The following is a 22,109-nucleotide window of genomic DNA, read 5'->3' as shown; positions in this document are numbered from 1 at the left end:
GAGCTAATGGTGGTAGCTCGATATCAAGCTAACACTCATGACTGTGGTAGATAGAGCTGATAGTAGTAGCTAGCTAGCTAATGCTCACCATCATCACCTGAGTTATTAGAAAGAGCTAATGGAGGTAACTAGCTATATTTCACCACCCACGGTAGATCAAGATCTGGCATAGTCTCGCATAGCCAGATCTATGTAGTAGTATCTCCACACTTTGTCTGTGCCAACGCATGAGAAAGGTCTGGCTGGACTCATTATCATTCGGGGATAGGGGAAAATGCTTTAAACAATCACCATCGTCTTCGGTGGAGCAGTTGCTAGGTAGTTGTTGTTTCTTGTAGTCTGGATTGAATCTGATTGGACCGGGATTCAGATCCCTCACCACTGATTGGGCAGTAATAAAACTAATGACAAGGCTTATCCCCTAAACCTACATCCGTTGAGTCAGACTAGGTCTAGCATATTTATGTTCTGTCTAGACTGGAGAACAGTGGTCCTCAGTATCTCTTCATTGGCAGGTTAATAGAATGTTAACCATGAAACCATGGACCTGATGTTAATCAGTATCAAGCTAACCAACCTATTTCTCTGTCCGCAGGCAGAGCAGTGGGTGTCGGAGCGTATGCAGAAGATGCAGGAGGACTCCAAGGTGGACCTGAGCAACCTGCAGACCAAGATGAAGCTGCTGCAGAAGCACCAGGCATTCAAGGCAGAGATCCTGGCCCACAGCAAGATCATTGACTCAGTGCAGCAGGTAGTGTAATGGATTTTTAACTGATCTAGTCAAAAAGGATTTGCCAAGATTCGCTCAAAAAGGTCAAGTCTGGTTTATTGAGAAAACATACGAGCGCAAGGACTTCAGGACAACGCACGTGAGTGGTTTATCCAAGTGAAGTCCCGCCGTCTGGTCTTGCGCGGCCTTATTTTCAAGCAAAACACAGGTATGGCGCTTCCAGGATGTGATTGGCTAACCCATTGTACGTCATATTAAATGGCAGGCGTCATCAACAGTGGTCGAGAATACAGACACGTGACATGAGAAAAGGCGGTAATTTATTGAAGGGACAAAGGGACAAAGGATGGTTATTCTGGAGTAGACACCGTCTAGGTGTGTTGACCTCCTGGAGGTCATCCTGTCATGAATTAGGTTAGCACAGCTATGTGAAAGGTTGAGGGAGGTTGTGAATTACAAAAGGAGGTGATGAAACTACAATTTCTATGACAGTAGGACTGGACAGAGGCCTGTGAAAGCTGGTTGAGGTCTACAGTATTTGTAAAGTTCTGACATCTCACTGGTTTGATATCTGACTCCTCTGATTTTAATTGGCTGGCGTTGATGTCCATAGCCCTCTGATTGTGATTGGTCAGCAAGTAGCTGATCCGTAAAGCTCTGCTTGTGATAGGCCGGTGAGGAGCTGGTGTCACTGCGGCACCCCAAGTCCAAGGATGTCCGTGCCAGCGTTGCGGCGCTGGAGCGCCACTGGGAGGAACTCCAGTTGGCGGTGGCAGCCAGGGGGAAGCTTCTAGAAGACAACAGAGACTTCCTGGAGTTCCTGCAGAAGGTAGAGCAAGTGGAGGCCTGGATCAGACAGAAGGTATGGAACCAGAGATGGATGGATGGGTGGATTGATGGATGGATGGATGGATGGATGGATGGATGGATGGATGGATGGATGGATGGATGGATGGATGGATGGATGGATGGATGGATGGATGGATGGATGGATGGACAGATGGATGGGTGGATGGAAGGGTGGGTGGGTTGAAGGATGGATGGATGGAAGGGTGGGTGGGTTGAAGGATGGATGGATGGATGGGTGGATGGATGGATATATGATGGATGGATGGATGGATAGAAGGGTGGATGGATGGATGGATGGATGGATGGATGGATGGATATATGATGGATGAATGGATGGTGGATGGTGGATGATGGATGGATGGATGGATGGATGGATGGAAGGGTGGGTGGGTGGGTGGATGGATGGATGGATGGAACGGTGGGTGGGTGGGTGGGTTGAAGGATGGGTGGATGGATGGATGGATGGATGGATGGAAGCTAACTCCTCATCTCTGTTTTCTGTGGTGTGTTCTAGGAGGTGATGATCAACGTAGGGGATGTGGGAGTAGACTATGAACATGGACTCCAGCTGCGGAAGAAACTCAACGAGTTCCGAGGATCAGGATCCGGGGTGAGAAGATATCCACTATCCACTGCTTGAGTGTTCATAGAGGGAGAAGGGCTTTCTTGACCAGGAGTAACACTAATCCTCGATGTCATATGTTGCTTCAACAATTGATAATAATCATGTTTTCAACCTTGTCACTGATGTGAGAGTTGTTTGACCCCAGGAGGTGACGGTGGACGATGCACACATCAAGGCCATCAACAGTCTGGCAGCCCGGCTGGAGAGACAGAACAGCGAGGAGCTGGCCACCATCAAAAAGAGGAGGCAGCAACTCAATGACCGGTAGATATAACCACTACCATACTATACATACAGAACAGAACAGTGAGGAACTGGCTACCATCAAACAAAAGAGGCGGCAACTCAAAGACAAGTACATGTCAACCTACAGTAGATAATCAACAAGAGAGGAGACAACAGCTCAGCAACAGGCATACTATACCACCAGACCTAACCTTCAAACCACCAGACATAACCTTCAAACCACCAGACCTAACCTTCAAACCACCAGACCAGACCTAACCTTCAAACCACCAGACCCGACCTTCAAACCACCAGACCTAACCTTCTACCCACCAGACCAGACCTAACCTTCTACCCACCAGACAAGACCAGACCAGACCAGATCAGACCTAACCTTCTAACCACCAGACCAGACCTTCTAACCACCAGACCAGACCTAACCTTTTAACCACCAGACCAGACCTAACCTTCTACCCACCAGACCAGACCAGACCAGACATAACCTTCTACCCACCAGACCAGACCAGACCAAACCTTCTAACCACCAGACCAGACCAGACCTAACCTTCTACCCACCAGACCAGACCTTCTAACCACCAGACCAGACCAGACCAGACCAGACCAGACCAGACCAGACCAGACCTAACCTTCTACCCACCAGACCAGACCAGACCTAACCTTCTACCCACCAGACCAGACCTTCTACCCACCAGACCAGACCAGACAAGACCTAACCTTCTACCCACCAGACCAGACCAGACCTAACCTTCTACCCACCAGACCAGACCAGACCTAACCTTCTACCCACCAGACCAGACCAGACCAGACCTAACCTTCTACCCACCAGACCAGACCAGACCAGACCAAACCTTCTAACCACCAGACCAGACCTAACCTTCTACCCACCAGACCAGACCTTCTACCCACCAGACCAGACAAGACCTAACCTTCTACCCACCAGACCAGACCAGACCTAACCTTCTACCCACCAGACCAGACCAGACCAGACCTAACCTTCTACCCACCAGACCAGACCAGACCTAACCTTCTACCCACCAGTCCAGACCAGACCTAACCTTCTACCCACCAGACCAGACCAAACCTTCTACCCACCAGACCAGACCTTCTAACCACCAGACCAGACCAGACCAGACCTAACCTTCTACCTACCAGACCAGACCAGACCTAACCTTCTACCCACCAGACCAGACCAAACCTTCTACCCACCAGACCAGACCTAACCTTCTACCCACCAGACAAGACCGGACCAGATCAGATCAGACCTAACCTTATAACCACCAGACCAGACCTTCTACCCACCAGACCAGACCAGACCAGACCTTACCTTCTACCCACCAGACCAGACCTCATACCCACCAGACCAGACCTAACCTTCTACCCACCAGACCAGACCTTCTAACCACCAGACCAGACCAGACCTAACCTTCTACCCACCAGACCAGACCTTCTAACCACCAGACCAGACCAGACCTTACCTTCTACCCACCAGACCAGACCTCATAACCACCAGACCAGACCTAACCTTCTACCCACCAGACCAGACCTTCTAACCACCAGACCAGACCTAACCTTCTACCCACCAGACCAGACCTTCTAACCACCAGACCAGACCAGACCTAACCTTCTACCCACTAGACTAGACCTTCTACCCACCAGACCAGACCAGACCAGACCAGACCAGACCAGACCAGACCAGACCAGACCAGACCAGACCAGACCAGACCAGACCAAACCTTCTACCCACCAGACCAGACCTTCTACCCACCAGACAAGACCTTCTACCCACCAGACCAGACCAGACCTAACCTTCTACCCACCAGACCAGACCAGACCAGACCTTCTACCCACCAGACCAGACTAAACCTTTAGCCATCTCGCCCCTCATTGTTTTATCACTCTATTTCACCACTCTCTCTTTCAGGTGGAGCAAGTTCCATGGCAACCTGAGTAGTTACAAGAAGAAACTGGAGGGGGCGCTGGAGATCCACTCCCTCATCAGAGAGATGGATGAAGTCAGGGAAAGAGCCAACGAGAAGGTAGGAACTACGATGGGTTTTATCTGTTTTAAACCGTGGTCACTGGAACATGTAAAGCATCTGTGCCTTTATATACCAATCTCTATTCTGGTCTGGTACTGTTGCGATGATGGCAGGGAATAAAGTAATTCATATTATCTCCAACGTATACACATATAAATGTAACCAATGTCCTTCTATTGTTAGACAAACTCAGACATGCCTTAAGGCTCCCACAGAGTCGGGTGGAACGTACGCGGAATGGACTCCGCAGAGGTCCGCGCGGACTCAAAGCGGACGTCCGCAGGGTACGTCCGTGCAAAGCTCAAAATTTCAAACGCACGGACGTCTGCGTCGCACACCGGTGTCACAGAAAAGGCTGCTCGGCGTGTTTGTTCACATCGACCTGCATTAAATGTGACAACGTTGATGTGCCGAGTCGATAACTGGCTGAAACACACTAGTCGGAGCAACCAGTGGCAAGAACCCTCAATGTGATGGCCAGTCTTTGTGCAGCATTGACCGGTGAGCGATGATTACCAAGGTGCAGAAGGAATGGGGCTAGGCGCCCTACCAGGTCGTCAAACTTTTGACTGTTCATTCGGAAGTAGAACTAAAATGTTTCTCTTCATCAATACTTCGCATGTCCCTCACCAACATGATGAACTCCCCTTCCTCATCCCTTGTTTCGTTACATACCACCTTCTCTGTTTTTTCCCCCGCATAGCCATAATACAGAGCAATTCCTCCTCATCGTCGGTGGACGACGCCATGACAGAAAGTGTAAACAGCCTCCAAGGATTGTGGGAAATGTAGTAAACTGGCATGAGAAATGTAGGTAATTGGTATGCGGTGGTACGCTCGACTATGGAACCTCAAACGACTGCGGACAGGCCGCGCGGAGTCTGGTCCGCTCACAGTACGCCTGACTCTGTGGGAGCCTTTATACATTAGTACATAGGTTTGCAAAGCCAGCCTAGTGCACATGAAGTAATGTAGACCGTGTGAAAAAAGTCTATGGCGCAATGAATGGTCCCTGGCAGGGCGCTATACCGGGGTAGCGCCCTAAATAGTATACCGACCTGGACCAGGGCTACCCCCAACCAGCCTAGACCTGGTTCTAGGAAGGTATCTTTGTCAGGAAGCATATTCACATTCGTATTAATCCGTTCATTCTTCTTCGCTGGTGGTGTGTGCTGCAGATGAACCTGCTGCAGGGCCAGGACTGTGGCTGGAACGTGGAGAGTGTTGAGAACCTGATCAGACGCCACGAGGAGATGGAGAGGGAGGCTGGGGTCATTCAGGAGAGGGGCAAGGTGAGGGCTGCTAGGGACGACCGATATCAAACCCAGGTTTCCCACTCCTACTACTATACGACTGTGTTAACCTTACAAACTGAAATCTGGGTATTTGTTAATGGGAGTTGATTGAAGCGGTTAGGTCTCAGGCCAGCTCGTCAGACATGAGCGTTGTCACTGAACCATCTTTTTATACATTGGCCCTGAAACAGCAGCAAATGCACTGAGTGAATCAGTATGAAACACAAATGATAACAGAAATGTTCTCTACTGTTGAACCATCTTTTAACCAGGCACTAGATAAGGAGGCTTCAGACTGTCTGAGGGCCAAGGCTGTGCTTGCTGACAAGCTGAGTAAGAAGCAGAAGGAGGTGAAGACTGCCCTTGTGGAGCTGGGGAAGGAGGTGAAACTCAGGTAGATATGACTGTAAGATTGAGCACTCCCCAAACGCCTAACCCTTCACCTTCCATAACATCACCCGTCAGATAGGATTTTACAACACCACTCTGTGGCCTCAGTGTGACCATAGTAATACAAGTATTGTTTCAGGAAGGAGAGGCTGCAGGAGTCTCACCAGCTGCAGCTGTTCAAGGCTAACCAGCGCCTCCTGCTGGACTGGAGTGTGAAGCAGAGTGCAGAGATGGGAGAGAAAGGTCTGCCCAAGAGCAAGGCTGAGGCGGAGAGACTTATAGTGGAGCATCAAGACTGGAAGGTACTAACGACTGGGACATCGCAGGTCATAGACTCTTAGTGGAGAACCCAGACTGGAAGGTACTAACGACTGGGACATCGCAGGCCATAGACTCTTAGTGGAGAACCCAGACTGGAAGGTACTAACGACGGGGACATCGCAGGCCATAGACCCTTAGTGGAGAACTCAGACTGGAAGGTACTAACGACTGGGACATCGCAGGCCATAGACTCTTAGTGGAGAACCCAGACTGGAAGGTTCTAACGACTGGGACATCTCAGGCCATAGACTCTTAGTGGAGAACCCAGACTGGAAGGTACTAACGACTGGGACATCGCAGGTCATAGACTCTTAGTGGAGAACCCAGACTGGAAGGTACTAATGACTGGGACATCGCAGGCCATAGACTCTTAATGGAGAACCCAGACTGGAAGGTACTAACGACTGGGACATCGCAGGTCATAGACTCTTAGTGGAGAACCCAGACTGGAAGGTACTAATGACTGGGACATCGCAGGCCATAGACTCTTAGTGGAGAACCCAGACTGGAGGGTACTAACGACTGGGACATCTCAGGTCATACAGTCATGCCCAGCAAAGAAACTTCAAATGAAGTTCTTCAAATCTTTCCATATAAGATCTAATAAGGAGGCAAATTGTTTATATTGATAACTGCACATAAACTACCTCAGATTCATCCCTACAGTATGTAAAACAGTATACTGTACATGTAGTTATTTAAAGGTGTGGTGTGTATAGTTTTGTGGCAGAATTTTGTATAGACTTGGCAGAAATGGAATGTAATATTCATAAGTATGTTTAATAAGTCTATAATCCTATTCAAATAAGAATCATTATTTTTTTGTAACCTTATAATGAGCCCTATATCTATACAGGAAGCAGGTCCAGGCCACCATGTTGCACCATGTCATTGTATTCAGTTGGTTGCAATCTGCAATGTCACCACCAGATGCCGCCAAAATCACACACTGCACCTTTAAGCCTGAGATGGTTTTTCTGATGAGGTGTGTGTGGGTTTGTAGACAGAAATGGATGCGCGTGGAGAGCGTATCGACTCGGTGAGGGACTTTGGCCAGAGTCTGGTGAGGTCCAGGCACAGCTCCTCCGCTGAGATCAAGGAGTCTCTGACCAGGCTGGAGGAAGCCAAGGCTGGGCTCAACCAGGCCTGGCAGAAGAGGAAGAAGACCCTGGACCAAGCCTTGGGAATGCAGGTCACACACACACACACACACACACACATACACACACACACACACACACACACACACACACACACACACACACACACACACACACACACACACACACACACACAAAGCTTTTTTGACTGTAGTAGGTATGTCTGCTGACTAGCAGTTTTGTGACCTGAGTTTCTGTCTCTAGGTGTTCCTAGGCTACGTGGAGCAGAGCGAGAGCTGGCTGAACAACAAGGAGGCCTTCCTGGCCAATGAGGACCTGGGGGTAGGAACTCTGACTAACTCCCATTGGTTGCTGTGCAATTAGTTCCTGTGTAATTGGCTGCTGTTATATACTGGTGGCAGTTGCCTGCTGTTTTATTGGTTGTTGCGTGATTGGTCGGCCCGTCTGATTGGCTTACCTGTGTGTGTGTGTGTGTGTGTGTGTGTGTGCGTACGTGCATGTGTGTGTGTGTTTGCACTGTACGTGTCGTGCATGTGTGTGTGTGTGTGTGTCTGCACGCATGTGTGTGTGTGTGTGTCTGTGTGTGTGTGCGTGCGCATGTGTGTGTGTTTGTGTGTGTGTGTGTGTAGAGCTCCCTGTCTGATGTGGAGACCCTGCAGAGGAAGCAGGTGTTGTTTGAGACCACCCTGGAGGCCCAGCTGGAGCAGCTGGAGCAGGTGGACAGGCTTGCCCAGCTGCTCCTCCAGCAGAAGCACCAGGACGCCCACAACATCAGGAGCAAGAGCACGGCCCTCCTCCACAGGTAGGCGGACACCAGCAGCTAGGGCCGGACTGGGTGAATATTTCCTGTCAGTGGCCAGTCAGGCCACGAGCCGAGCCGATGCGGTGAGATGGAACACCTTCAGTTTCGTTTTTTTGACGGGGGGGAGGGGGGGGGGTGCTGCGCGACTTGTTGACGGGAGGGGGGTGCTGCGTGACTTGTTGACAGGGGGGGGGGGGGGGGGGGGTGCTGCGCGATTTGTTGACGGGGGGCAGGCCATTCCGGTGCTCCCGATGGCCAGTCCGCCCCTGCCAGCAGCAGAGCAGACGGCATTGCACAGCGAAGAACGGGCGCACTTTAGATTAGACTCTCTGGGAATCTCTGTTTAGTAGTGACGGATCAAGTTTCCAAAATTGTACTCAGTTGATAATGATAATGATGACGATACCTGTACTCCTCTGAATGGAAGCATTCCTCCCCAGGCATTTGCATTAGTTTCATGTTATATCTCAATAGGATTTCACAATGACAGTTCATTGGCATGTTGCCTTCGTGATCTAAAATACATTGACCATTTCTCATGCGTGTGGTATGCTCCATACTTGTGTTGACTTTCGTAGTCTTTTGTTATTGTCCTTATTCAGCTCTGCATTGTGTTTTGGTTTCAATAAAAGACGGCACCCAATCTCTCACAATACCACACAGTCCAGTGTCCTCCTCCTCCTCTAACCTTTCGTCATTTCTGTCCTCATCTGACGGCATTGTCAGCCCTGCCCCCTGCAGCGGGACGGGCTCACTTTGGTAAGATGAGACAGACCTCGGACCCGTCATTGACGGTGTTCTATCTCCTCCTCCCTAAGCCTACTCTCCCTCTCTCGCTGGTAGTCAAGCGACTGGCTTACTGTAGTTTTTACTCTGTTGTATCTGAAGGGAGGGGCTGAGTCGGGAGCAAGAAAGAATGGCTCCAGCACTCAGATAAGGTTTTGGGTCACACACTGTATGGTTTTATCACAGTGACCTAACCAACAACGCTTCCCCTAGAATATATATATATCTCTAGGGCCATGCATACATACATACACATTTTGCTTCCATATGGAACATAAACATAAATCACAAAATTATTCCGACCCCACGGGTCCCTTTTTAAAGGCAATTCGGTCCCGTGTCCCGCACAGGTTTACCTTAAAAAAAACTAAAAGCACAACCATCCCCCGTCTTTCACGTGGATTGTATCCCCTGTTCTTTCACAGGCCCTCGTTTGGAGAATACTGCTTGTCCCCAGAGGCAACATATACAACCATCCCCCGTCTTTCACGTGGATGGTATCTCCTGATCTTTCACAGGCCCTCGTTTGGAGCATACTACTTGTCCCCAGAGGCAACAAATACATAGAGACGTACTTTACAAGACAAGACAAGACAATGCAAGCACCTTACCGATACTTTGGCATTTCAAACATCAGACATGTAGCTACATACATTCATATCCAGCACTGGTTTGTTTTACGTGTTGAGAGACTATGTGTGGTATACTGAGATTTACTGATTTGTTTTTATGATCGGGATATCAAACCCACTCACCCAGTTGGGTGTGTTTTGATGTCTGGGGTCGGTCAGGTCATAGCTGCACTGCCAGGCGTCTCCCGTGGCTGTAGCTGTCTGCTTTGGCTGACGACCAGTCTTGGACTTGTTAGGGTTCGATGTCCGATCCGGGTCACGGCACCAATTGTTGACTTTTGTTGTCTTTTATTATTGTCCTTATTCAGCTCTGTGTCGTGTTTTGGTTTGAATAAAAGACGGCACCCAATCTCTCACAATACCACACAGTCCAGTGTCCCTTTTCCAGGTGTATTCCAAAAATGAATCTCTCCAACACGGGATTTGAGCGACAATCAAAAGCTGTTTATTACAGGAGGTGATAGCATACAAAAGACGATGGCATCAGTCTAATGTCAGCTTGCCTGCCTGTGGCTGACTGGCTCCAAATCAAAGCATCTGAGCTCGAGCAAGGTTCTTATGGTTCGGGGGCATTCCACCCCCCCCTTCCCTGATCAGACTGGTCTGGTCTCTCCTGCAGCTTACGGCCTTGTAGCCGAGATAACCGGCCGATGGTTCGGCGCCCAGGTCTCTATCTCTAACCACAACAATTGGTGTTGTCCACAGAATGTACCAACCATGGAATGTCACCCTTATCTCCGATGGGATGTATGTCTATGCGAAGGGAGACACTTTTCTTACAGAAAACTCCGGCCGACAGCCACATTCAGGGGTCATCATAATAATAAAAAAACAGCTAACAGGATCAGGTTAAACCAAGACATTTCTCTGAAAATAGCCATTTTCATCACTAGTCTCCTATCACTCATGACCACGTTTCTATCCAGGAAAGGCCGGCTGCTGGAGATGAGTCAAGCCAGGAGGAAGGCTCTGGAGGAGTCCCTGCAGCTGCAGAAGTTCCTGGCCAGCAGCTACGAGGTACAGGAGACCACATTCTATTCACATCTCTCACCATACTATTCATAGCACTCACCATTTTATTCATATCACTCAACATTCTATTCACATCTCTCACCATACTATTCATAGCACTCACCATTTTATTCATATCACTCAACATTCTATTCACATCTCTCACCATTCTATTCATAGCACTCACCATTTTATTCATATCACTCATCATTCTATTCATAGCACTCACCATTCTATTCACATCACTCACCATTCTATTCATATCACTCACCATTCTATTCACATCACTCACCATTCCATTCATTCTATTTCAGTATTTCTGTCTATTTATATCTATTAGTTGGAAGGGACTTTTGATCGACCTGTGTATGTAAATTTGTTTGTGTGTTCGTGCATTCGTCTGTCCGTCAAATATGGACCATAGTCCACCACTAGGGGGTGCTTGCCACAGTTCATTGTTGACCACCTGGTGAAATCGAGAGGGTACATTATATTAACCCCTGTACGTTAGCGCATGCGTTTGTCCATCACACATGTATCAGAGCCCACCACCTGGGTGCCCATCTACTTACAGATTTCAGAGCTTGAGGTGTTTAATAGCTCTTTTGGTACCATTTTACATCACAGCTCGGTAATAACAGGGTAATACCATGGTAAAATATCTATCGTGGAGAGAGATCACGTGATCAGGGTTGCAAAGCCAGCCTAGTGGACATGCAGTAATGTAGACCGAGTGAAAAAAGTCTATGGCACAATAAATGGTCCCTGGCAGGGCGCTATACCGGGGTCTATAATTATATGTAATTCAATTGTTTGATGTCCTGTATCATATTACACTCAATATGAGGTGCAGGAACAGCAAAAGCTGTAGGCTGTAGGCTTGTCCTGCTAACTCTCTTTGCTTCCTGTAGGTGTGCTCCTGGCTGAATGAACGTAATGTGGTTGCTCTAGATGAGAGCTGGAGAGACCCAATCAATCTGCAGGCCAAGCTGGCCAAGCACCAGAGCTTCGAGGCTGAGATCCTGGCCAATAGTAACCAAGTGGATGCACTCACCAAGGTAGTTTAACTTTTATTTAACCATGTTAGTCCCATTGAGTTTGAGTATTGATGGTTTTTAGCATGGTTCACTACTCTATTGGCATTCCATTCCACATTTGCATGACGACGTAGCTTACCTACGTACAGGGAGCAAATCATGTTCCTCTCAGACCACAATGAAACAGCACAAAAAAAGAGCACTGTTTGTACCAACTTTATACCTCCCCACTGTCGAATGATTCCTCTCCAATTACGCTCTGACCGGGCCAATCAAGGACTGTGTTCTGACTGCTGTTCTGCGCCCCAGTAGAACATAGCCCCTGAGTGGTTCCCATGGCAAAACAGTCTCCCGAGGCAATGAGCAGTAAACATTAACGTTAGTAGAATAAACAGCTATAAGTGCAGTTATTGCAGAAATAGACTCACAACAATTAAAAAGGAACGTTTGTTTGAGAAGGTTAAGTGTTCATGAGAAGATGAGTTTTAAAATGGTCAGCGAAAAAAAAACAAAAAACTGTTTTATCTGCAAAGTATACGCTGACATGGCACAACATGGGAGTTCCCTTTTCATTCCCAGTCCGTTTCAAGTCACTAGATTCTTGTTATAAGCACTTGAATATTGAGGCCATTTTTTATTTTTTTTATTTTTTATACCGGTCTCTCCGCCATTTTGAAGTGGATCTCTTAGCTGTGAAAACCCTATAGGAAAACCATATAGGGAGATATTCACCATGCACCATACTAAGATTTCCACTCCAAGATGGCGGAGAGACTGGTATTTAAAAAAAAGACTGGTATTTTGGCCTCAAGCGCTTCAGGACCAATTGGACTTACAGTTTATTCAAATCAGCTTTTTATACGTTTAGCCAAATTTGCAACCTGTTTCTGTCATTATAGTAAAGATGTTGCTACACAGACTGTCCTCTCTTACATCGGGCTGCTTGTTACTGGTTCCATATTTATATGTCGGAAAGAGCACAGTGTATCACTGCCAATGGTATGCATTCCAAGTTTCTTGATACTACTAAAGGTGTCCCACAAGGTTACATTTTAGGTCCCTGTGCTTTTCACTTTTTAGAGAGGTACCAACAGGCACCAACAGGTTCCTTAATGCAGATGCAGCCAGCTTGGACATGCTGTCTCTTTTCTGCAGGGGGGTGAGAGGATGATCTCAGCAGGCCACTATGCTTCTGGGAGGATCAGACCCCGGATAAAGGATCTCCAAGATGCCTGGGATCAGCTCCTTGGAAACTGCAAGGAGAAGAAAGCCCGCCTGCAGCAAGCCTATCAGGTACTCAGACACACACATACACACACACACACACACACACACACACACACACACACACACACACACACACACACACACACACATACACTGACACACACACACACACACACACACAAGAAGGAAATATGAATGTTTCATTTTGTTTTATAGACTCTTAATTGTCCATGTTTCCATAAGAGATGTGGTTTGTGCTGCCCAGGCGTTACAGTTCCAGCGCTCCCTGGATGACATGGAGCAGTGGGTGGGGTCTGTTGAGAAGGAGCTGACCAATGATGACTGTGGAATAGACCTGCAGTCCGTCTGTCGTCTGCTGAAGGCTCTGCAGGGACTGGAGGAGGTGGTGGATGGACACCAGGAGAGGATTCAGGTAACGAGGAGGTGTAGGAAGAGGTCGGAGGAGGTAGAAGGAGGTGGGAGGAGATAGAAGGAGGTAGGTGGTGGGAGGAGGTAGAAGAAGGAGGGAGGATTTAGAAGGAGGTGGGAGGAGGTGGGAGATGGTGGGAGGAGGTAGAAGGAGGTGGGAGGTCGTAGAAGGAGGTGGAAGGAGGAAAAAGGAGGTGGGAGGTGAAAAGGAGGTGGGAGGTGGCAGAAGGAGGTGGGAGATGGTGGGAGGAGGTAGAAGGAGGTGGGAGGTGGTAGAAGTAGATGGAAGGAGGTAGAAGGAGGAGAATGTAGTGGATTGTCACCTTGTGAGAATACAGGTAGGAAGGGTAGAGCTGTAATTTTAGCTATGATTTACTGTGTCATTGTATGGAATAAAACGTAAATGTTGACATTATCTAGGGTCTGGTGACCACGGCTACAGACTTCAGCTCTCAGGGCAACTTCCTGGCTGAAGAGATCCAGCACAGAGTCAGAGAGACCATCAACAGGTGAAATACACACACACCACTGCACTGTGGCTGACCCTGAACGCCCTACCATCTACCTATTTCTCTCCACTCACACCTTAAAGTCGCACTGAAATTAAAAAAGCATTCTGTCATTTTGGTTCACATAATTAGTCATAGTGTTCACCTATTTAATGATGTATGCCAAAAAAATTACAAAATTCTACTTTTGTTGTAATCTTATATCAAAGCATATAATTTCTTACTTCCTGGAAAACGGTAGGTCACGTGCAGTGACGACAACAGGTACCTTAGATTTTAGGCCAATAATCTCACGACATCCACCCGTCAATCAACGCTATCCTTCTATCGAATTTCTCAGAAGTTCTTAAAACCCGTCCACTTGTCAATGTTCCAATCAAATTCCTCTAAACATATGTCCCACCCTCATAGCTTGTTTGCATCGGAAATACGTCAAACTACGGAAGTTAGATGATCTCAAACGTCTGTTTCAGTGCGACTTTAAACACATCTCTACGTCTCTCTGCGGCTCCTCCAGGTACAATGGTCTGGCAGAGCCCCTACAGAGTCGCAGGGAGGCCCTGGAGTCGTGGCAGCTGCTGTTCCAGTTCTACAGGGACATGGAGGAGGAGCTGGTGTGGATCCAGGACAAGTTGCTCTCTGTCTCGTCCAGGGACTGGGGCTCCTCGCTGCCCAGTACCCAGGCCATGGTCCAGAAACACCAGGTTAGGGCTGCCAGCTCTGGCACATGCACATTGTCATAGAGAGGAAATCCCAGTCCTGACTATTATCAGTGGTGCTTTTAAATTGTCAGAGCATTGAAAGCATTATATTTGACAGTGTCACTCCTTCCTCATCTCTACAGGCTGTGATGCAGGAGATGGCTAGCCGCACGCCGCTGGTCCATGCCGTGCAGGAGGCGGGGCAGAACCTGGTCCGCGGGCGCCACTTTGCGTCCCACGAGATCAGCGAGCGACTAGCCGAGCTGAAGAGGATCTTCGAGGACCTGAGGAGAGAGTCGGAAAACAAAGGACGACTTCTGCAGGAGGCCTTGAGGATACAGACCTTCCTGTCCAAGGTATCTACTTCCTGTCTGACGTTGCCACTTCTTGGCTGAGTTTCGAATCGCATACTTCTACATTTTACTACCAGTACGTACTACAGCTGTATGAACACATCTGTCGCTGTCCATGAAGTGACATTCATCCACAGCTGGGATTCATCAAAACGCCTCCGGCGCGACTTGCACATTTGACATAATTTTCACTGAGCACAGGATTTTGGGTCAGAATAGCCAGAAAAGCATGCTGGCTTGCATACTGCAAAATAAGACCAGAGGTAGTAGGACATCCTGGTATTTTCTCCATACTGCATGTGGAATACTATGTATTGGGACATACTACATCAATTTTTGGCATACTATATAGTATGGAAGTACGCCATTTGGAACGCATTCTGCTGTAACCTCTTCCTGTCTGAGAACCTGAGTCACTTGTCACAACTCCATTGGTTTCCGGAGAAGGAGAAGTGTTAACTGTAGTATTTGTGGCAGGTTGTTGTCAGTGCTCAGTGTAACTGTAGTATCTGAGGTACAGGAACAAACAGCAGCAGTCTCAGCTGAGGCAGGAAGTCACCACCACTACTTCCTGTTCCCCCTCTGCTGTCTCTCCATGCAGGTGTCGGAGATGGAGCTCTGGACGGACGAGCAGAGGCCCCTGCTGGAGTCCCGGGACTATGGGAAGACTGAGGAGGCCTCCGAGGCTCTCCTGAGGAAGCTGGACTCTGTGGACCTGGAGCTGGACCACCAGAAAGACAGGTTGGAGGACCTGCAGGACACCGGGGCCAAGCTGGAGCACTGTGGACATCCCAACAGGTACACACACACGCGCACGCACGCACACACACACCTACACACACACACACACACACACACACACACACACACACACACACACACACACACACGCACACACACGCACACACACACACACACACACACACACACACACACACACACACACACACACACACACACACACACACACACACAGATTAAGTCCTTTCAGCACCTGTAGTGGGTTCTTCTCTGGCTGTGCTGTTGCAGCCACCTGGTGAGTCAGAGCTTGCCGGACGTGCTGGAGCGCTACAGCGGTCTGCTCCGCCTGTCTGCGGCACGGCGAGCGGCCCTGGAGGATCAGCTGAGCCTGTACGTGTTTGAGAGGGAGGCCGGGGACCTCCATGCCTGGCTCAGCTCACAGCAGGTCGTGGCCCAGTCTGAAGACTATGGACAAGACCTAGAGGATGTTGAGGTAGGAGGGAGGGTTGACGCTTTCCGTCATTCATTCATTGATCAAACACTGCGTTTCACTCATTCAATCATTCGTTCATTCATTCCTTTGTTTATTTGTTCTTTCATTTATTAATGTCTCGGTACTGGAACATCTCCAAGCTGTTGCAAAAGACGTTTGAGGACTTTGTGGTGGAGGTGACCACCCTGGGTCAGAGCCGGCTGTCCTCGGTGCTGCGGCTGGGCCGACAGCTGAGGTCTGGACAGGGCCAGCGAAGAGAGGCAGCCCTAACCAGACTCTGGGACGACCTGGACCACGCCATCAAGACCAGAGCTGAGGTAGGAGACTCAAGACTGACCACCAACACCAGAGCTGAGGTAGGAGACTCAACACTGACCCTCAACACCAGAGCTGAGGTAGGAGACTCAACACTAACCCTCAACACCAGAGCTGAGGTAGGAGACTCAACACTGACCCTCAACACCAGAGCTGAGGTAAGAGACTCAACACTAGCCACCAACACCAGAGCTGAGGTAGGAGACTCAACACTGACCCTCAAGACCAGACCTGAGGTAGGAGACTCAACACTGACCCTCAACACCAGAGCTGAGGTACTGTAGGAGACTCAACACTAGCCATCAACATCAGAGCTGAGGAAGGAGACTCAACACTGACCCTCAACACCAGAGCTGAGGTTGGATGACTGAACACTAACTCGCTCAAGATGACAACTGTATTTAATGCAGCTACAAGTACTTTAGATAATTGATTAAGTCTCTTGCACACCTGAATCAAATCTCAGTGACAGGTGGGTAGGTGGAGTAGATACTATAAGGAAACAGGAACAACCGCACACTGTCTTCACTTGCTCAATGAAAGTTAGATAGGCTATATGTTTCATGACATGACCTTCATGACATATACCTGAAGAATGTTAGGGTTCGGTTTGGGACCCAGGCGCAACAGGAAAGGAGGAGGCAAGGAACGGTAAAGCCCGGAGGGGCGATTTAATAAAATCACAAAGGGGGATGTGGTAGTCGTACAGCCGATGGTCAGGCAGGAGCGTGGTAGTCGTACAGGCGATGGTCAGGCAGGAGCGGGGTTGTCGTACAGGCGATGGTCAGGCAGGAGCGGGGTTGTCGTACAGGCGATGGTCAGGCAGGAGCGGGGTTGTCGTACAGGCGATGGTCAGGCAGGAGCGGGGTAATCGTACAGGCGTGGGTCAGGCAGGAACTGGAGAGATGAGGAGGGGAGGCAGGGTGAGTGAGAGTAATCACAAACGGGGAACGGGAAAAAACACTACAAAATACGGGTAAGGAGATTGTAGGCTAGGCTATACTTTACCACATGAGTTTATGGTAAGATCTGGCGATGAGTGGAGTGTAGACCAGGTTCTTGTAGAGGTTGAAGGTGATTGCAGAACGAGGGACAGGTGTGGTGATGATAATTGGAAACCGGTGAGTAGAGCCGCGCCCGCGTCATCGTCGGAGACGAGCGCGCCGTTCTTGTCTTTGCGCACGGGCCGATGTGCTGGGCATGTCGGGATCCGACTCTTCGTCACCGGAGAGGGAGGAGACTGCCGAGTCCGCGGAGCTGGCCGGAGACGGGGAACGCCCGGCAGTGGGGGGAAACTCCGGAGAGTCAGAGCGTTGTATGCCCGGGCCGATGCGACGTGCGGTAGAGCGCGTAGGACGCCCCGAGCGCGCAGCGGGCCCAGAGGGGAGAGAGGGAGGCGGTTGTGGAGGCGAGGGCATGCGAGCCGTAACAAAGAAGGTCATGTGCCGGAACGTTGTATAGCCTATAAAATTGGATTTCGTTGAGCAAGTGGGCGGCTACGTACTTGAAATACATGTGACTACAACCGACAACCGCCTTCTGCAATGACTTGAAATAAGGACATCAACACAAGGGTATCAACACAATAAGATACGGTGACTGTACCCTAAACTAATGCAGATTCGTTGCAGTCTAAAATACACCGTAGACCAGCAGAGTTGACCGGGCATGTCCCCTGGTCTGACAGAGTTTGCGTGCGGCGAGGAGCGTGCACCAGTTCGACCACGACGTGGCGGAGCTGAGCGGCTGGATGAGCGAGAAGGAGGTGGTCCTGGACTCGGAGGAGCAGGAGCGCGACCTGCTGGAGATCCAGGCACTCATACGCCAGCACGAGGGACTGGAGGTAACGCCAGCGCACGGAGGGGGTCAGGGCTGGGTTTCAAAGCAGCAGAAGTCAGGAGAGATTATGGTGAGTGAGTGAGTGAGTGAGTGAGTGAGTGAGTGAGTGAGTGGGTGGGTGAGTGGGTGGGTGGATGGATGGATGGATGGATGGATGAATGGATGGATGGATGGATGGATGGATGGATGGATGGATGGAATGTATCCTCAAAGGGATAACTCCTCTCCTGGATCAATCCTCTAAAAAGAATGACTCAACAAACCTATGAATGGCTGTGTGTGTCTATCAGAGGGACCTGGCAGTGATGGAGAGTCAGGTGTCTAGGACCCAGGAGGAGGGGAGGGCCCTGGCCAGGCGACACCCCCATGTGGGGGCCGGTCTGAGGGAGAGGCTGGAGGAGGTGGAGGCCAGATGGGCCAGTCTCCAGGTCAAGGCCAGCCAGCGCAGGACCAGGCTGGGTCAGGCGGAGGCCGTCCAGAGATACCTCACCGACTGGGCCGAACTTATGTAGGTGGCCCTCTGAGCCTCTCAGGGTCTTTTTGTTGAACAAGCGAGTATTCTGAAGTATTCTGAAGCGAGCAAGTATTCTGAAGTATTCTGAAGTATTCTGAAGCGAGCAAGTATTCTGAAGTATTCTGAAGTATGCTGAAGTATTCTGAAGCGAGCAAGTATTCTGAAGTATTCTGAAGCAAGCAAGTATTCTGAAGTATTCTGAAGTATTCTGAAGCGAGCAAGTATTCTGAAGTATACTGAAGTATGCTGAAGTATTCTGAAGCGAGCAAGTATTCTGAAGTATACTGAAGTATGCTGAAGTATTCTGAAGCGAGCAAGTATTCAGAAGTGGCAAATTGTTTTATCAAGAGAGGCCTGACGTATCTGATCATCTGTAGAATGCTGTTATCTTTTCAGGCCTGTCTTATTTGATGTTCAGGGCTTGAATACAACAGAAGCTTATGTACAAAGGGGGGTTGTTTGATTTGTTCCCCAGGGCATGGCTGAAGGAGACCCTGTCCCTGGTCAGAGGGGAGGGCCAAGGAGGGGAGGGGGCTGACCTGGAGCAGCTAATCAAGAGGCACGAGGAGTACCGTGTGCAGATTGACAGGCAGCTCAACAAATCACACGCTGTGAAAGACGAGGGCAGACAACTGGTGGAGGAGGGTAACTTCATGTGCCAAGAGGTATAGAACATTATAGGAAACAATTAATACACTCACTCACTCACTCACTCACTCACTCACTCACTCACTCACTCACTCACTCACTCACTCATTCATCCTTCCCTTCTTTCTTTCTTTCTTTCTTTCTTTCTTTCTTTCTTTCTTTCTTTCTTTCTTTCTTTCTTTCTTTCTTTCTTTCTTTCTCTCTCCCTCCCTCCCTCCCTCCCTCCCTCCCTCCCTCCCTCCCTCCCTCCCTCCCTCCCTTCTCCTTCCTTCGTTCCTTCCTTCCTTCCTCTCTCCCTCCCTTCTTTCTTTCTTTCTTTCTTTCTTTCTTTCTTTCTTTCTTTCTTTCCTTCCTTCCTTCCTCCGTCATTGGCTGCTGTGTGCAGGTGGAGCAGCGTGTGTTGAAGCTGCAGGATCTGGAGGTCCAGGTGGAGCAGGCGTGGGAGCAGCGCAGGGTTCTGTACCAGGAGGAGATGGAGATCCTGCAGCTGGAGAGAGAGCTTGAGCAGGCTGAGCACTGGCTCTCTACCTACGAGGCTACGCTCAGGGCTGAGGAGTATGGGGTACAGCTGCTCACACACACACACACACACACACACCCCCCTCGCCCCCAGGAGCACAGCAGACCTAGCGCCACCTCCACCCATCTCAGTCATGGGCAGTATGAGCAGGGCTCAATATACCGAAAGCCTATTAGAGCGATGAGCTTTGGACACATGACAGATTTAATAGAAAACTGAAATGATAATCGGTAATGTTTTAAATGAATTAATTAATTGAACTAAACGAAAAGGCCAGTTATTGAACGTGTTTGTAAATGAAATAGCCTATGCCATAGGACAGGGCCATGAAGCACAGAAGAGCAATATCATTCTGAGAGTGCTAACTTTATTGTGACACGGCAAATGTTATAAAGAGCCTTTCTCCACTCATTTATTCAGGGTTTTCCTTTAGTTTCTCCCCCATCTGTATGTATAAACAAATGTAAAATGGACGTAACCCATAGATACAGTATGGAACCAGATGAACATTTTGAGATGTGATTTGATTTGATTTATTTGGCACATTATAAAATAAAACACAACAACAATAACAATGATACAAAATATACATTACAAAGAACACTTCAATTATAAAAGACATGCCAGAGATAATATATCTGTGTAGCTTAAAAACTGTATTAGTGACAAGTTAGAAAACGGTTATGAATTTGAAATTACCAACTGTGGCGTCGTTGCTGGGTGGGGGACAATTAGACAGAAAATCATGCAGGAAGCAGCCGATGTCTTTAAAACCTGTAGTTCCTCCACCCTGTTAGCACAAGCCAAGGGACAACTCAGCTGGACGCACACTTGTGCATAGATACACACACACACACTCTCTCTCTCCCTTTTTCACACATGCCGTTGTTCCTGCCTGCCATCAGGACTCGGTGTGTGACGTCCTGGAGCTGATGAAGAAGCAGGAGGACCTGGAGGCCATGATCCAGGCACAGAGCGGCCGCTTCACCACCCTGCAGCAGAAGAGGACCCAGGTATGTGACCTTTGACCCCAGGCCCTACAGGCTCTACCCAGATACACACGACAAGACCCTAACCCAGGTAGGTTACCTTTGACCCCAGGCCCTACAGGCTCTACCCAGATACACACGACAAGACCCTAACCTAACCTTAAGCCCTTCTGTCTTCCATTTCATCTCAGCGTGAGCAGAGGCTGCTAGATCTCCATGGCGATGACGACATGGATTCCAGGAGGAAGCTTCAAAGAGTCTCCTCCCTGAAGAGGAAGCCCTCTGATCCCAAAACTCCCTATGTCACTTCCTCTAGACCGCTGGCCCACACAACTAGCAGTGGCAGGAGACCAGAGAGAGCAGAGAGAGAGAGACCAGAGAGAGGAGAGAGAGAGAGACCAGAGAGAGAGAGACCAGAAAGAGGAGACACTGCCATCACCTCCTCCACTTTACCCCCATTTAGCATCCCGCCTCACAGCCCCAATCCTAGCCCCAGTCACAGCCCCAACTCCAGCCCCAGTCCCACCCCTAGGGCCTGGACCAACCACAGTCCACCCTCGGCGAACCCCCTATCCTCCTCCCGACACCCCAGCTTCACTCCTAAACCCTCTCCCTCCCCTCCATCCTCCCCCAGCACCCTCAGCCTGGCCCCTCCCTCCCCTCCATCCTGCCCCAGCACCCTCAGCCTGGCCCCTCCCTCCCCTCCATCCTCCCCCAGCCTGGCCCTTCCCTCCCCTCCATCCTCCCCCAGCACCCCCAGCCGGATCCCTGAGGAGCAGAGGCCCCTCCAAGGAAGACCCCCCGCCCCCCCCAAGCCCAGGGTCACGTTCAGAGATGGGGAGTTAGGCCGTATGCCCGGTCCTCAACCTCTCAGCCAACCAGATGAGACGAGTCCTCAGAACTCCCCTCCACCTTTCAGGAAGCAGTTTGCTCCTCCCACCTCCCCA

At 49.5% G+C, this 22,109-nt stretch overlaps 1 protein-coding gene across 1 annotated transcript in view; it reads left to right on the top strand.

Annotated features, from left to right (window-relative positions):
• sptbn5 (spectrin, beta, non-erythrocytic 5) overlaps window positions 1-22,109 on the top strand; it is a gene marked incomplete at both ends in the record, with an annotated part of 62,145 nt that overhangs the window by 32,990 nt on the left and 7,046 nt on the right. Inside the window, 27 exons of the mRNA XM_084451285.1 lie at window positions 596-751; window positions 1,401-1,592; window positions 2,094-2,189; window positions 2,350-2,468; window positions 4,372-4,486; window positions 5,668-5,781; window positions 6,057-6,178; window positions 6,314-6,476; window positions 7,499-7,687; window positions 7,860-7,937; window positions 8,246-8,418; window positions 10,763-10,853; window positions 11,759-11,905; window positions 13,040-13,177; window positions 13,377-13,544; window positions 13,961-14,049; window positions 14,567-14,753; window positions 14,894-15,106; window positions 15,705-15,901; window positions 16,133-16,337; window positions 16,478-16,654; window positions 18,340-18,495; window positions 18,782-18,999; window positions 19,481-19,670; window positions 20,039-20,215; window positions 21,079-21,186; window positions 21,354-21,464. Of these exons, the coding sequence (XP_084307411.1) occupies window positions 596-751; window positions 1,401-1,592; window positions 2,094-2,189; window positions 2,350-2,468; window positions 4,372-4,486; window positions 5,668-5,781; window positions 6,057-6,178; window positions 6,314-6,476; window positions 7,499-7,687; window positions 7,860-7,937; window positions 8,246-8,418; window positions 10,763-10,853; window positions 11,759-11,905; window positions 13,040-13,177; window positions 13,377-13,544; window positions 13,961-14,049; window positions 14,567-14,753; window positions 14,894-15,106; window positions 15,705-15,901; window positions 16,133-16,337; window positions 16,478-16,654; window positions 18,340-18,495; window positions 18,782-18,999; window positions 19,481-19,670; window positions 20,039-20,215; window positions 21,079-21,186; window positions 21,354-21,464 (4,089 nt within the window). The remainder of the gene's footprint in view (window positions 1-595; window positions 752-1,400; window positions 1,593-2,093; window positions 2,190-2,349; window positions 2,469-4,371; window positions 4,487-5,667; window positions 5,782-6,056; window positions 6,179-6,313; window positions 6,477-7,498; window positions 7,688-7,859; window positions 7,938-8,245; window positions 8,419-10,762; window positions 10,854-11,758; window positions 11,906-13,039; window positions 13,178-13,376; window positions 13,545-13,960; window positions 14,050-14,566; window positions 14,754-14,893; window positions 15,107-15,704; window positions 15,902-16,132; window positions 16,338-16,477; window positions 16,655-18,339; window positions 18,496-18,781; window positions 19,000-19,480; window positions 19,671-20,038; window positions 20,216-21,078; window positions 21,187-21,353; window positions 21,465-22,109) is intronic.

Source organism: Borostomias antarcticus, assembly GCF_949987555.1.
Source record: "Borostomias antarcticus genome assembly, chromosome: 16".
NCBI classification, from domain to species: Eukaryota; Metazoa; Chordata; class Actinopteri; order Stomiiformes; family Stomiidae; genus Borostomias; species Borostomias antarcticus.
This window is presented reverse-complemented; position numbering and strand designations above follow the sequence as displayed.